The sequence below is a fragment of the Camelus ferus genome, chromosome 21, assembly GCF_009834535.1.
Source record: "Camelus ferus isolate YT-003-E chromosome 21, BCGSAC_Cfer_1.0, whole genome shotgun sequence".
In the NCBI taxonomy this organism is placed as follows: domain Eukaryota; kingdom Metazoa; phylum Chordata; class Mammalia; order Artiodactyla; family Camelidae; genus Camelus; species Camelus ferus.
The window spans coordinates 22,049,203-22,063,537 of record NC_045716.1 but is presented as its reverse complement, the minus strand read 5'-3'; the positions used below and the strand labels follow the sequence as shown (position 1 = coordinate 22,063,537).

The window sequence follows — 14,335 nt, the reverse complement described above, 5'->3', positions numbered from 1 at the left end:
GGGCTATGCAGAAAGTGCTGTAGGAACAAGGGAAATGGACTGTCACAGAAAGCTTGAGTTTTGAAGGACAAAATTTATGGAGTGGAGGGGATTTGTAGAACTAATAATGCTTGTGTGTTTGACTAAGTGCGAGCCCATGTTCAGCAGTGTTTTCAGGACTACTGGTGTCTGCCCTCCCAGAACTGTATGTTTTGCATCTGTGTGGACGTGTGTGAGTGTACATGTGAGTTGTCTGGATTTCTCTGTATCTGGAATCCCTTCTCCCAAACACACATTGTGGTTTTATTACAGATCAATGTTTGCTGTGAAGCTCTGGCACAGATTAGCCTGAACCTGCCTAGCCCAGGGGAGGGGAAGAAGAAAACTGATGTTGGCTCTTTGGGAAGTGGTGGGCAGGCACCATCTTCACACCTGGGGACCCAGACCTTGACGACCCAAGTAGCAGCAGGCTGGTCAAAGGAGGCAAGGGCTGGGCCCTAGGTTATGGTAGGGTGTGCCCAGGCCGTAGTCCCCTCTGCCCCTGGCTCCCCATCGGAGATGTGGAGGTTACAGCCACCACTCCCCACCAAGATCTCAGGCCCCCTCCCCCAGCCTGTTCTTCTTCTGTCTGTGGAGGAGCCGGCCGGCTCAGACCTGTCTGCTGGCTCTCTCCCACTGGGAGCGGATCCTTTCCAGGGGACACGAGAGGGCTGGGGAATGCTGGGGCCCACTGGGAGGCCCCAGGAACTCCACCCTGGCCCTCCACAGCTCTCTCCAGCCTGGATTCTCCCCACCCACTCTGGGGTGCCACTTCTCTGGGTTTTGCCCAGACATAGCCATCTTTGCCAGGGAAGCCCTCAACTGACAGGCAGAGGGTAGGGGCTAGAGCTCTGGCACTGAAGACTAGTGTGGGAAGAGGTGGGGTGAAGAGATTGTGATGCTACTCAGAGACCTCTACCCCAATTCCTCCTGGGGTTTCCTTGTAGCTGCTTACTAGAAAGCTAAATTTTGGTGGCAGGAAAGAGACGAGAATGTGGATCTGGGGAGAGTTTTAGGGGAGAGGCTCTGGGGTTTGATGAGAAGGTCACGGACACCTCCTTTCAAACTGTCAAGGATGTGAAATTTTTCGCTGTAACTTCCCCTCCCCCTTATTCCATCTAATCTTTTCCTATCCCATCCCTATTCCCCAAGCCCAAGGTCACCTCTCCCACTATGATGGCTGTTAGAGAGGCGTGGAGATGAGAGAGAACAAATGGAAAATTGAGTCTGGAGCTAGTCTAGGTGGGCAGACCTCAGATAATGATGAGGAGGAGGCCTCCATCCATCAAGCACCTCATAGGTCCTAAACACCGTGCTAAGTGCTTCCCAGACATGGGTCTTAATCCTCATCACAACCAGTTCTTCGAGGTAGGGTATTATTATCCCGTTTTCTGGATGAGACAGCAATCTCAAAGAAGTGAAGTGACTAGCACAGCCCGTGAATGGCAGAAATGGAATTGGAACCCCAGCCCATCCTGTTAACTGCTAAACCCTACTGCCTTCCTCTTAGATTTTCTCGAAGCTCATTCAGAGGAGGCACATACACACACCTCCAATGCAACACCCTAGAGATGCCTCTCCATTTCAGGACTCATCTAAGGGATCAGGGCATGACTAGAATCAGAGATTGTTACACCCCGACCTCACCCACCAAGCCCTGCATCCTAACTTCCTGTGTCCTGGACCACACATTAGTGCCCCGTGCTCCCTGCTGTCTGTCATGTGTGTGGTTCCATGTCAACTCATGGACATTAGAGCACCAGGTAGCCATGCTGACACACACATCACACTTGGACATCAGAAGACAAGTGCACTGCCTTCCGTGTTGGCACCCAGGTTTCTCTGTTAGGACCACACCAACAGGCTGCCTGCTCTGGGGCACACACAAGGGCCCTGGGCAAGGTGCAGAACCTGTGAATATTTCATGTCTGGAGCTGGCGGCTGCCTCTCCCGCTCACACAAGTGCCCGATCCTCCCTCTCACAGGCTCCTTGTTTATTTGTTTAATGAATTATTTATCCATGGCCCCCGCCTTCTCCCCTGGCCTCCCCCTCCCCCAGGCCCTAGCCTCCATGATTTATTGAACACAGCTCAGCTCTGTGGTTGCCACCCGATTTCCCGAGAGCCCCATGGGCCACACAGCCTGAGTATTCCCTCTGTCCCAACCCGTTCAGCTCCCAGCTTCCTTGGCCCCAGGGGGACAGGGGCCGGGTAAGGCACTGCGTTCAGAGAACTCCCAGGGGCCTGAGTTCAGTGCCCCTGGAGAGAACATAGCAGCCAGCAGTGTACTGGCAAGCCTGGGGTTGGACGGAAATGTAGGCAGGGCTGCAGGAGAGAAGAAAAGGGGCCTGAGGCCCAGGAGAGAGAGGATCAGCCCCACAGAGAGAACCCCAGCCTCCACAGAGGCCCTCACCCTACAGAGAGGTGCCAGTCCTGGCCCAGGCCTTAGATACCAGTGTTTCAAACTATAGATTGTGAACCATTAAGGTTGATAAAATCAAGGAATCAGTTTTCTGGGTCTTAACAAGCTTTTCGTTTTATTTAAAAATAAATTAAGACTAGAACAGAGGAAAAATATCACAGTGCATCCTCTGCAATAAGGAAAAGTATTGCTTCATGATACTTATTATTTCAGTCATATGTTAATGTATGTATGTGTGTGTATACTGTATTGCAAATGCAAAATATACACCTTGCGGGTCACATATAAGATTTGAGTTACAGTTATAAACAAAGGCCTAGATCCCATTGATGAAGGCCTGAGACTTTCCATGACCCAGATGCCACAGAAAGAGGCCCAGGCTTCAGATCAGGTCCCAGGCATGTGGACAGTGGCCCAGATCTTATATACAGAGACCTAAACCCTAGAGAAGCCCAGACCCCATGAACTGAGGCCTCCTGACAGGCCTAACCATGAGAGCTGGAAGCACACATCCTATATTCAGAACTGCCACATACAGTTGTGCTATTTGTGCAAAGGAGCCACCCAAGGAGTAGTAGGGGCCATCAGCCAAGCTCCCTTACTAAGATGGGGAGACACATAGGGCCACCTCCCACTGAAGAAAGCGATACCTTTGATTTTGCACAAAGGCACCACTAGCCAAGAGATGCACCCTAAGACTGGGTCTGCATAGAGAGGTGGCTTTTCTGATTCACACAAAAGCCAAAGTCAGCCAGTAGCTGATTTAGATAGAGGCCCCAGTAGAGCACCAGATCCCAAGGACAGAGGCTTGGGCCCTATAGAGAGTGTTTCAGAACTTAAAAACCAGTGGCTTAGACCCCATAGAGAGAGTTGTTTAAATCCTATAGGAAAAATAAATCCTATAGAGAGGGCTCCAGATTCTAGAAAGGGCTCAGTTATTATTGGGGGCTGGGGGCTGGGAGTGCTAGATTCTAAGGAGGAGTATCTGAGCCCTATATAAAAGGTCCCAAATCCTTAAGTGGGACCTAGATTCCATACTCAGGTCTTCTAAAATGGAATTTAAAGTCCTAGACCAAACCAGCAAGCTCCCACTCCGAATGAATATGGGCAGCCTCTTTGCCAACCATGGGCCCTACAGAGAAGCGTCCATTTGCAGAGCAGGGATGTGGGTAGGCGAGGAGGAGGCTGGGATTTGTAGCACCTGGAGTAGGCAGCTCAGCATCATTTGGGTGAAACAAATCTCCCTGGGGATGAGGAGCCTTGGGGGAAGGAGCGCTGTTTGCAGTGTCCCCCATTCCCACCCCAAGGGACCTAATTTATTTTCCGGCTCCTGAGAAGGGAGAGATCTCCTGGGATGGAGAGGGGTCCAGGGAGGACAGAACCTGCTCTTGCCTGGCAGTAGCTAGGCACGGGGCCGATTCTGGATGGCACTGCCCCTCCCCTAAATCCAGCAGCTGAGGCTAACTTGTGGTCAGGACCACTGTCTTGCCAACAATAAGCAGATAAAGGGTGCCTCCATGTCCTCTCTCCTGCAGTAAGAAGAAAAGAACATCACACCTGTCACCCTGGGCACAGGTGGTTGGATTGGGAGTCTGGTATGAGACCTGGTCCCCCTGGTCACTCTTAGCCTGAGCCTTTCCATAAAAGGGGATGAGGAGTGGACACCCCCTAGGTCAGGATTCTAGACCCTTTCCCTCAACTTCTACTTCATAGGAAAAGAGAGAAGAGGAGAAAGCAGATCTGAGTGTGAGTGTGTCAAAGGGTGCAGTGGGTTTGTGTGTGAGTCACTGTGTGCGTGCATGTGTCTGGGTGTGTGCATCTATGTCTCTGTGCACCTAATCCCTGTGTTTCTAGATCTCTAGTTGCCTGATAGTACCTTTACCTATGTGTTCCTCTGAGGGGTTATCTGTGTGTCTGTATGTCTGTGTCAGATGCCTTCATTTCTATGTTCTCTGCCTCTAGGTGTCTGTGCCTTTTCTTTTGAATGTGTGTGTGTAATGTCTGGGTTTGGATGTCACTGTGAGAACAATGACTATGATGAGAGCTGGAACCCAAGGTGCTCTGCCCTCTGCCCTCCTGTCAGCGTCTGTGAGAGTAGGAGTGAGAATGCCTGGGGACACCATTGGCTGAGCTGGGAGGGGGCCCTGGTTAAGTGTGAGTCAAGAATCCTTTGTAGATGTCCAAGGAAAGCCTGTTCAGCTCTAGCTGACTCTCTCCTTAGTCCCTCCTCCCCCTTGGGCTGTGGACTGCCAAAGGCCCTTCCAGCATCCAGTACTGACATTCTTGGGAGCTGAGCTTCTCCACGCTACCTCCAAGAAAAACAAGCTTCAAGCTCAGCTGGGGGCTTCAGGTCAACAGCTGTCAGGTTCTTAGTGCCAGCTGAGGGCTCCTCTGGCCACCCTCTAGCACCCACCTGTCTCCTCAGGCACATGGGAAAAGGGGCTCAGAGGGAGCAGAGGACCAGATTGTTCAGAAAGGATGGGGTCTAGTTCTACTTATTAAGTGGTCCTGGACCCCCAGCTTCTTTTCAAGTCTCCTTCACTCCATCCCAGAAATGAATGTTCACAGGAGATTCAGATCCCTGTCTTGGCCTCCCTAATCCTTCTCATGGGAACTCGACTAGGGAGCAGAAGGCCCAGGACGGGCAACAGCAAATTAAACCTAAGAGGGAGAGGCGAGGAGCGATAGGGTTGTTCCTGAGGGGGCAGCACGGTCCTCACCTCCCACGCGCCACGCGCGCTCCGAGCCCCAGCGGGGCGGAGCCTGGCGGGAGCGCGCCAGGGGCGGGGCTTCGGGGGCGCGCCCGGGAAGGCGGAGGACCGGGCAGGGGGCGTGGCCTAAGGCTCGGGGGCCGGCGGCGGCGGCAGCAGGGAGCTGGGAAGCAAGAAGCCGGGAGCGCGGGGCTCAGTCGGGGGGCGGCGGCGGCGGCGGCTCCGGGGATGGCGGCGGCTCCTCTGCTGCTGCTGCTGCTGCTTGTGCCCGTGCCGCTGCTGCCGCTGCTGGCCCAGGGGCCCGGGGGGGCGCTGGGAAACCGGCATGCGGTGTACTGGAACAGCTCCAACCAGCAGTGAGTCGGGGACCCAGGGAGCCCGGGCGTCCCGCGTCAATGAGAAGGGGAGGCCCGGGAAGTCCTGGGGGAACCTGGGGTGGGAGTCCTGAGAGACCACAGCTAGGGGCTAGGAGGCGAGGGAGAGGGGGACACACTCTGTGGGCGTCTATGAAACTCGGGGAGGGGGGATGCCTGAAAGAGGTTAAGGTATAGTAACCAGGGCTTGGGCCGTGCGGAGGAGGCTTCTCGGGTACACCCCACCCAACCTTGGCTTCTCTCCACACTCGCCTCTGGAATAGCTCACCCTTCCCGATAGTCCCCTCATCTTCAACCCCTTCGGCCGGTCTGGGGTTTGGGAGTACCAGTGTGCTGGGAATAGGCCGCCGCACCTGGGGGGCCCAGGGATGACCTGTTTTCAGCTATGAGGGTTTCCAGGGGTTCTGTCTATGATTCTTGCTTTTAAAAGTGGGATTTAGAGCTGAGGCAAGGAGTCCGTCCGACCCAGCACCTCCTCAGAACGAAAGCGAATTGGCTGCCCTGATTGTATGGATAAGATCCACTGGGGTGAACTGGGGTTGGGTCGCCAAGTTAGGGGGCTTTGGAGGTGCTGCTTCGTTAGGATGGGAACATGGGGCACTGGCGAAAGGGAGGGAGGCAAGGAGATGTCGGCGTGTCACACACGCACACACACGCCCGGGCTGGGGACAGCGTGTGGCTCCAAGTGTGAGCAGGAGTGCGCGGCTGTCAGTGTGCGTGTGTCTGAATGTGTGATTTGTGTGTCTGCGTCGGAGATCGTCTGGGGGTGGGAGCGGGCGACGGGTCGGGGAGGGGGCTGCGGTCACTGTCCGCGTGGTCGGCCCCGTCTCGGCTGGGGTGGCTGTCGGCGCCGCCGCGGTCTGGGCGGGTGTCAGGGCGGCCCTGTGGTTTCCCGGGGTGTGTGGCTCAGCGGCTGGGTGCCGGCTGCGGGTCCAGCTCCTCATTCTGCTCAGCCCTTGCTGCCCTTGTCTTCTCCTCTCCGCCAAGCCACCGTATATATCACCCTGGCCGCCTCCGTGTGTGTCTGTGCGTTGGGGGGATCCCTGGGGACACAGGGGTCACTGTCACACCTGCTCAGGCGGCAGCGGCGGCACTGCCCCTGGCTCCCCACTCCGGGGGGCGACTCAGGAGCAAATGGCGAGGCCCCAAGGGAGAGGACAGGGAGGGTCGGGCGGCCGCGACCCCCCAACCTCCTGGGGGAGGGGCTGCCGCTTGCTGCTCCGCTCTTTGTTGTTTGGGGCTCTGCGCCTCCCCCTCTCTGCCTCCTTGCGCCCGGAGTGTCAGACTGGGGGTGGGGATGAGCCAACGACGCCCCCTTCTCGCTTCCCATGGAAACCTCGGGGGTGGGGATATGGCCCCTCCTCCCCGGAGCGGGACTCAGAGAACTCCGGGGGGCGCTGGGGGCTGACTCTCCTGTTCTGTCTAGCTCATCCCCCTCCCAAAGACTCACACGTCCGCCCCCCGCCCCGCTAGAGTCTGGCGGGGAGTGGAGACCATGCAGGTGAGGGACCCTGGGTTTCCCACCATCAGGGCACCACCACGTTCTTAAGGGAAACCCGGAGCCGGGGATGCAGGAATAGCGGGGGATGGGGGAAGAGGGGATGTTGCAGATCGGGATCCCCTCCCCCGCATACACCTGGCCGCAGGTGAAAGTCCTGGGAAGGGGGTGGGGGAACCCGTGTTCCGAGAGCTCCTTTCTGTCTTCCCTGCTCCCCCGCAGGTCTGGACCGGCAGAGATGAGAGGGGGCGCGTACCGGGCCGGGAGGCCGCCGCCGCCCCCGCCTCGCTTCCTCCGCCTTTGTTGCCGCTGCGCCCGGGCTCCCCGGCTCCCTCACTGCGGCAGCCGCGGCCCCATAAATCGTGAGAGCGACGTGCTCCGGAGCCGGGAGTGGAGAGGGCCAGGGAGCTGGGGGCGGGGCCGGGCCGAGCCACAGGCTCCCGCGCCCCCTCCCCCCGGTCACGTGAGCTGGGCTCCTAGCTCTTACCCCCCTCACGTGCCGAGGGTCTCTGTCCCTGGGGGTCACGTGGGGAGGGTCTTAAGACCCCACCTCCTGGGGTCACGTGGGTGGGTGCTGGTGGGACACGTGCAGTGGCCTCTTTGACCGACCTGGGGGCAGTGCCCTACACATCGACCATGATCTGGCCCCCTACCCTCCACTCACCCCCTCCTTTTGGTCCTCTGGAATAGGCGAGACTTGTTCCCAACCTGACCTAGAAACTAGGGATGGGGGACCTATGCTGGAGGAAAGCATGAGAATGTGAGGTCGAGGGATTCCCTGAGCCGGGATTAGAATTGCAGGGGGTAGGATAGGCCGATGGCCAAATACCTGCGCCCAGGCCTGTGCATCATTTCTTTGCAGAACTGAGCAAGTGTGTTGGTATTCTCCCCTATCTCAAGAGGCCTCAGGAACATCTTTCTCTAGGCTGTCTGCCTGTCTCTTTATCTGTGAAATGTTTCTGTTGCTTATCTCTCATTCATACATTCACTCAACAAATATTTATCGAGGCTCTTCTACGTCCCTGTTGGTTTTTTTTCTCCCTGTCCCCGAATCTCTGCCTTGAACCCTTTCCCTGTCCCTAATATTCTCCTTTGCGTCTCTCGGTCTCCGTCTTTGCTGTCTGTGGGCCTCTCTGGAGCGGCCTCTACGATTCTCCCTTTCTCCAAATCTCTCTCCGTTCTCATTCTCTTCCCTCTCTCTCGATTCTGGATCCCCCTCTCCCGCTGTGTCTCACTCCTTTTCCCCTTTCAGTGAATCCGATCTCTGTTCATCTCCGCTCTCGGTGTGCGTCTCCCTCTCACTTGGTTTCTGTGTGTCTCGCTTTCGGCGGGTCTCTCGCTCTTCTCCGCCGCTGCAGATCAATAAACCTTCGCCGCCGCCGCCTCTGCCTCTGTCGCAGGGAGGAGGGGCGGGGATGTGGGGCGCGCTGATTCTCTCCCACCCGACGCCGGCCGGAGAAGCCCGGGGCCCAGTCCCCGGCTGGCAAGACCCAGTCCAGCTGCGCGCGGAGTCAGAGGGCGCCGGAGGGGTGCGGGGGTGTCAGCGTGCACACGCGGCCCCGCGAGCGTTCCCGCCACCCACCCACCCAGCCCAGGCGCGCGGACCCCACGCCGCGCACACGTGGTCCAGCCTCGCCTGCTGGAGCTAGCGGCGCGCGGCCACGGGGGCGCGCGCTAGAGGGGAGGAGAACCAGGGTCCGATGTCTTTATCCCTCCTCCACTTCCTTAGCTCTACATCCTGGCGTCTAGGGGTGGGGGCAGGGATTTAACAAGTTCAGGATCCCTTGGGATCCTTTCACTACTCCCTGGTCTTGTTAGACACCCTGTTTACATGCCCCTAATTGCCCCGGGGGGAGAGGTTTGCTCCTTCCCCGCTCCCCCGCCGCCCACCCAACCAGGCTCGAGCAGGTGGGGTACTCAAGGAGTGAAAGGCAGGGGTCGGAATGCGCACCGGGGGCGGCGAGAGCCCGGAGAGATGAAATAATGGGATGAGGTGGGCATCCCCTCCAGGTGGGCAGTGTTGACACTCGCCTTTCTGCGAGAGAAGTGGGAGGCCAGTAGAGGATGAAGTGAGGAAGAATAGAGAACTATTCGAAGGGGCAGGCACAACCCAGTTCCCTGATCCCAGCCTGCCCCCTCCTCCCGCAGGGCGGGGGTTGGGCGTGTGTCTCTAGGTTAAGGAGGTGCGGCCCTGGAGGAGGGGCTCGCTGTGGAGCTAGGCCAGGGCCTAGCGGCACCACCCTCTTCACTGCCAAGGCTGGGAGGATGACAGATTCAGTTTAAGGGCCCAAGCCAAGCTGCCACCCCAGGTCTCCCAGGAGTTGTAGCTGGGGATTCCTAGCATCCAGCCCTTCTGCCCCCTGCCCACCAAATACCATCTGGGCACAGCCCTTCACAGGCAGTTCTTTCTCCCAAATGCCTGGCTTGGAGGGGTGGCATTTCAGGGGCTGTTCCTGCCACCCAGGGATAAGTAAGTGGTGGCTTCTCTTCACTTGTGGTCACTCAGCAACCTTCCTATAAAGCTAGTCCCCTCCCTCCGTGTTGAGGAAACTAAGGTACCTGTAGGAATAGCTCTGGCTTTGGTTTACTCCCTGCTGGATCAGGGTGTGTTGCGGGGAAACTGGGCAATGCCCTAGAAAGGTGCTACTTCAGAGCAGGGCTGGAAACCTGGGTGAGGCTCAAGGACAGAGGCCCCACTGTGGCTGTGCAGCTACTCCAGGTCTGGCACCCTACCACCGGTGGCCCCCTCCTCAAAGCCTGTGGGGAGGAACAGTAGACTTTGGACTTGGGGATAGAGAGGCAAACCTTGGGTGGTGGCTGGGAGCCAGGCCTGGTCTAACCCGTTTTCCTGCTCCCAATGCCCTAGGCCAAGACTCCTGCCCACCTGAGTGCCAGGGCCAGGGAGGAGTCAGAGTGACCCATCACTCCCATGGGAACTGAGTGGGGCTGGTGGCATTCATGATGACTCAAAAAGGCTGTGCCCATTCTTACTGAAGTGCTGAAGCACCAGCTCTTACCTATGAGCCATTGTGCTATGCTTGGAAGGGAGTGTATGGGGGGGGTACAGCCAAGGTACAAGCCAAGAGGAGGGACCCTCAAGACCCTACCCCATGCAGAGACCTCCAAGCTTGTTTCTCTAATGGGTCTAATTACTGTTTGTGGAACTGGGAGGTGCCTGGCAACATTGGGAGCCAGTCTCTCCCCTCAGGGAGTTCCCAGAGACCAGGGACCCCAGTGATTTGACATTTTGCCCAGCACCCTATGCCTTCCTGTGTTCACCACAGTCCTCTCTCTCTGCCAAGGTGTGTGCATTCCTAGTGCATTCCTATGCTAAGGAAATCAGGGGAAACTCTTGCCTACTTCTCTGAGTTTCTTTCTCCATTCAGATGTTTCCCCCATCCCCACACCACTCAGTACCACCATCAGGGACATTAAGACCAGCACTTTGATGGTAACTAGCAAGGCAAGTGGGGATTACAAGGGACCCAGCATCTGCTTTTCTGCCCATAGAAAGATCAGGGAAGTAAGAGACACAGCCATCTTGTCTGGGCACTATGCCCACCACTCTGCCCAGCATCATGAAGGGGGCATTGGTGCCCAGGTTGAGGAAGGAGGTGTATAGAGACAGAGTTTTGGCTGATTGGCATGACACTGTTTAGAGCCGTGGTGTTGAGTCCTTTAGTTCCCTGATCTCTTGTGTCACATTATTGGGGATCTAATTGTCGGTGGCCTCAGGGTGGAGGTCAGTGGGACTTAAGATACAGAGGCCAGTCATACTGTAGAGAGCATGTGCCAGTATGTGTGTATGGGAGGGGCAGGAGAGAGCTTGAGATTACTGGGGTCAACCAATACTGGCATGCACACATACCACCTAGCTTTACTATGTGTATGCCGCCTATGTGGGGGCGGTGGACATATTTGTGTGTGCGCCATAGAACTTATGCGTGTATATGCATGAAGCCTCCATACATGCGTATGTGAGGGCAGGTCCTGTCGGACTGGCCTCGGGGGTGGACTGCCAGCAGCAGGAAAGCATGCTGGGAGAGGCGATGGACTGTGTGCATCCCTCCGAAGGGATTCCTCCCACTTTCACCCTTCCCTTCCCTTCCTTCTATCCCTCCTCCCGTCTAGTGAATTATGGTGGGTGGACGGAGGAAATCCGGGCCTGGGTCTAGGAGTCGCAGGGGCCCGCGCCGTTTCTGTGGTAACCAAAGCATACGTTCCCTTCTTCCCTCCACCCTTCTCCCCCGCCTCTTTTCCTTTGGAGGCCGGCTGGGCTTCCCTGCGCCTTTGCTACCCTCTGGTGGCCACCGGGAGAAGGGCAGAACAAGGAGTGGGCCGGGAAGGGTAGTGCGGGAACTGGCGGCACTAGGGCCCTGGGGACAGAGACAGGGACTGAGAAGAGAGGAAGCTCAGAAGAAAAAGCCGGGAGGCTCCTAAGACCCTGGGGAAGGTCTGCGGAGCGGTGAGGTGGAAAGCGGCCTGGCTTTGGGTTTTTTTCTCTCTGACCCGCTTCCTTTCCCCACAGCCTGCGGCGAGAGGGCTACACGGTGCAGGTGAATGTGAACGATTATCTGGATATTTACTGCCCCCACTACAACAGCTCAGGGGTGGGCCCCGGGGCGGGGCCAGGGCCCGGAGGCGGGGCGGAGCAGTACGTACTGTATATGGTGAGCCGGGCGGGCTACCGCACCTGCAACGCCAGCCAAGGCTTCAAGCGCTGGGAGTGCAACCGACCGCACGCCCCCCACAGCCCCATCAAGTTCTCGGAGAAGTTCCAGCGCTACAGCGCCTTTTCTCTGGGCTACGAGTTCCATGCGGGCCACGAGTACTACTACATCTGTGAGTGTCGGGCGGCGGGCGGGGGCGGGGCCTAAGAGAGTCGTAGTGTTGGCCAGGGGGTGGAGTCCCGAGGGGCCGGGGGCGGTCCGACGCGGCAGGCACAAGGTCTCCGTCAGTAGGAATGATAGGAGTGATACCTCGGGATGAGGCGTGGGTCCTGCGGCCTTCGGGGTTCTAGCTCAGACAGGGTCATGAGGTTAGGGAAGGAGTTTAGTGACAATCTGAAGTTTGGGTCGCAGAGTCACTTTCTGTGAGAGACATTCCAGGGGGCGGGATCTCAGGGGTCATTGTTTCTTGAGGGGCGGGACCCAAGGGGTTTCTAAGGCAGACGGCGGAGCCACCCAACCAATGTCCAAAGGGTGGAGGAAGTTCTGAAGGACACTACCCAAGAGGGGCAGTTTGGAGGGGGAGAGAAGGAGAGTTTCTGAGCGAGGAGGGCATGGGGTGTAAATCTGGAGAAAGGGACTCAGGCCCAGTCTCTTCTCCAGCCACGCCCACCCACAACCTGCACTGGAAGTGTCTGAGGATGAAGGTGTTCGTCTGCTGCGCCTCCAGTGAGTATAATCGGCTCCCAGCTGCGACCCCATCCTCAGCTCCCCTGCTTTGGGGCTCCCCTGGCTTCCTGGGGGTGGGGGCGGAGAGCACAGGCGAGGGGGACTCGCTCCCCAGCTGTAGCAGAGGGAGGGGATCCTGGCCCTGACTCTTCCCCTCCTCTCTCCCCACCCGCACCCCACCCCGCAGCATCGCACTCCGGGGAGAAGCCGGTCCCCACTCTCCCCCAGTTCACCATGGGCCCTAATGTGAAGATCAACGTGCTGGGTGAGTCTGCGCAGCGCCCTCTGGTGGCCACTGCTGGAACCGCAGCCCCCTCCCCAGTGCCTGCTCACCTTGCATGTCTTTCCCCCGGGGGCACCGATCCTCCCCACCCCGTGGTCACGTCCCCCCCTCCACTGCTGCTGCCGCTGCCGCTGCCGCGTGCCCCCACCCCGGCGCGCAGCCCAACCCTCACCAGTCTGTCTATTAATCTCTCCACAGAAGACTTTGAGGGAGAGAACCCCCAGGTGCCCAAGCTTGAGAAGAGCATCAGCGGGACCAGCCCCAAGCGGGAACACCTGCCCCTGGCGGTGGGCATCGCCTTCTTCCTTATGACACTCTTGGCCTCCTAGCTCTGCCCCTTCCCTTAACAGGGAGAGATGGGGCGAGGCTGGGACAGAGCTGGGAGCCTTTGGCCTCTCCAAGGGAAGCCTAGTCGTGGGCTCTAGACCCCTCCTCCGATGGCTTGAAGTGGGGTCTGCACCATGCATCTGTGCCCGCCCCTTCTGCCCCCTCCCCCTCGTAGGGCACTGCAGTGGACCGGGTGCAGGGACAGCCACGGGTCCCAGGTGGCCTTGTGGCTCTGGTAATGTTTGGTACCAAACCGGGGGGCCATAAAGGGTAGTGCCCAGGACTGCCTGCCCCCTGGTACCTTTCTCTGACCCCTGGTGCCCTCCTCCTTTGTCCCGCCAGAGAGACAGGTGTGCCCCAGAGAGAGCAAATCGAAGCATGGGAGACACCCTCATCACTCTCTTCCAGGGGCAGAACATGGGGAGGGGACTAGATGGGCGAGGGGGTGGCACCGTCCGCTGCCCCCTTCCCCTGTTTACAGCAATAAGCACGTCCTCCTCCCCCCACTCCCACTCCCAGGATTGTGGTTTGGATTGAATCCAAGTTTACAAGTTAGACACCCCTTGGGGGGTGGGCAGTGGACAAGGGTGACAAGGGGTGGGCATTGGGGTGCCAGGCAGGCATGTACAGACTCTATATCTCTATATATAATGTACAGACGGACAGAGTCCCTCCCCCTCGTTAACCTCCTGACCTTCCTTGACTTCCCCTTCCAGCTTCAGACCCCTTCCCCACCAGGCTAGGCCCCCCCACTGGGGGACCCCCTGGCCCCTTTTGTCTTCTGTGAAGACAGGACCTATGCAACGCACAGACACTTTTGGAGACCGTGAGACAACAACGTCCCCTCCCCTCCAGCCCTGAGCCAGGACTCAACTCCCAAGACCCTGCCCTGCCCATCCTCTGTGGTCCCCACCCATCCTCCTGGGCCTTTTTCAAGTGCTTTGGCTGTGACTTTCATACTCTGCTCTTAGTCTAAAAAAATAAACTGGAGATAAAAATAACTGAGTGTGTGTGATTTCCAGGGTCCATCACCTTTCTGTACACTGCTTAAATAAACCCCACAGGTCACAGGGCCTGGGGAGGGGAGGGGACTCTGGGGCCAAAGGGTCAACTGAACACCTTGTTCTGTAGCTCATCTCCTCTAAGGAGGCAGCTCTGTGTGGAAGGAGAAACAGGAGTTTCTAAGCTGGGCCTGGATGACTTTGGTCAACCTCTTAGAGCCTCAAGTATCTCATCAGGAAGTTTGGGTTCTAATATATCTTTCACAGGGCTGGTGTCAAGATTAAATGGCAGAGGGAGTATAAGGC

At 57.6% G+C, this 14,335-nt stretch overlaps 1 protein-coding gene across 2 annotated transcripts; it reads left to right on the top strand.

The window, feature by feature from the left end:
- The first annotated feature begins 5,318 nt into the window (after positions 1 to 5,318).
- Positions 5,319 to 14,029, top strand: EFNA3 (ephrin A3). 2 transcript variants are annotated; one of them, XM_032464141.1, is made up of 5 exons: positions 5,320 to 5,506; positions 11,551 to 11,864; positions 12,353 to 12,418; positions 12,606 to 12,683; positions 12,900 to 14,029. In XM_032464141.1, exons 1-5 carry the CDS (start codon positions 5,379 to 5,381, stop codon positions 13,028 to 13,030), a joined length of 717 nt encoding a protein of 238 aa, XP_032320032.1. In that variant the 5' UTR covers positions 5,320 to 5,378; the 3' UTR covers positions 13,031 to 14,029. The 2 variants fall into 2 exon arrangements, with proteins under 2 accessions (XP_032320033.1, XP_032320032.1); XM_032464142.1 differs by lacking the exon at positions 12,606 to 12,683 and having other exon boundaries at positions 5,319 to 5,506.
- Positions 14,030 to 14,335: the final 306 nt, after the last annotated feature.

What these genes read in the sequence shown, in the direction of transcription:
- EFNA3 (XM_032464141.1), top strand. Translation starts at nt 5,379, where the DNA reads ATGGCGGCGGCTCCTCTGCTGCTGCTGCTGCTGCTTGTGCCCGTGCCG. An exon ending in TGGAACAGCTCCAACCAGCA is followed by an intron (nt 5,507 to 11,550) that starts GTGAGTCGGGGA and finishes CTTTCCCCACAG; the next exon opens with CCTGCGGCGAGAGGGCTACA. An exon ending in GTTCGTCTGCTGCGCCTCCA is followed by an intron (nt 12,419 to 12,605) that starts GTGAGTATAATC and finishes CCCACCCCGCAG; the next exon opens with CATCGCACTCCGGGGAGAAG.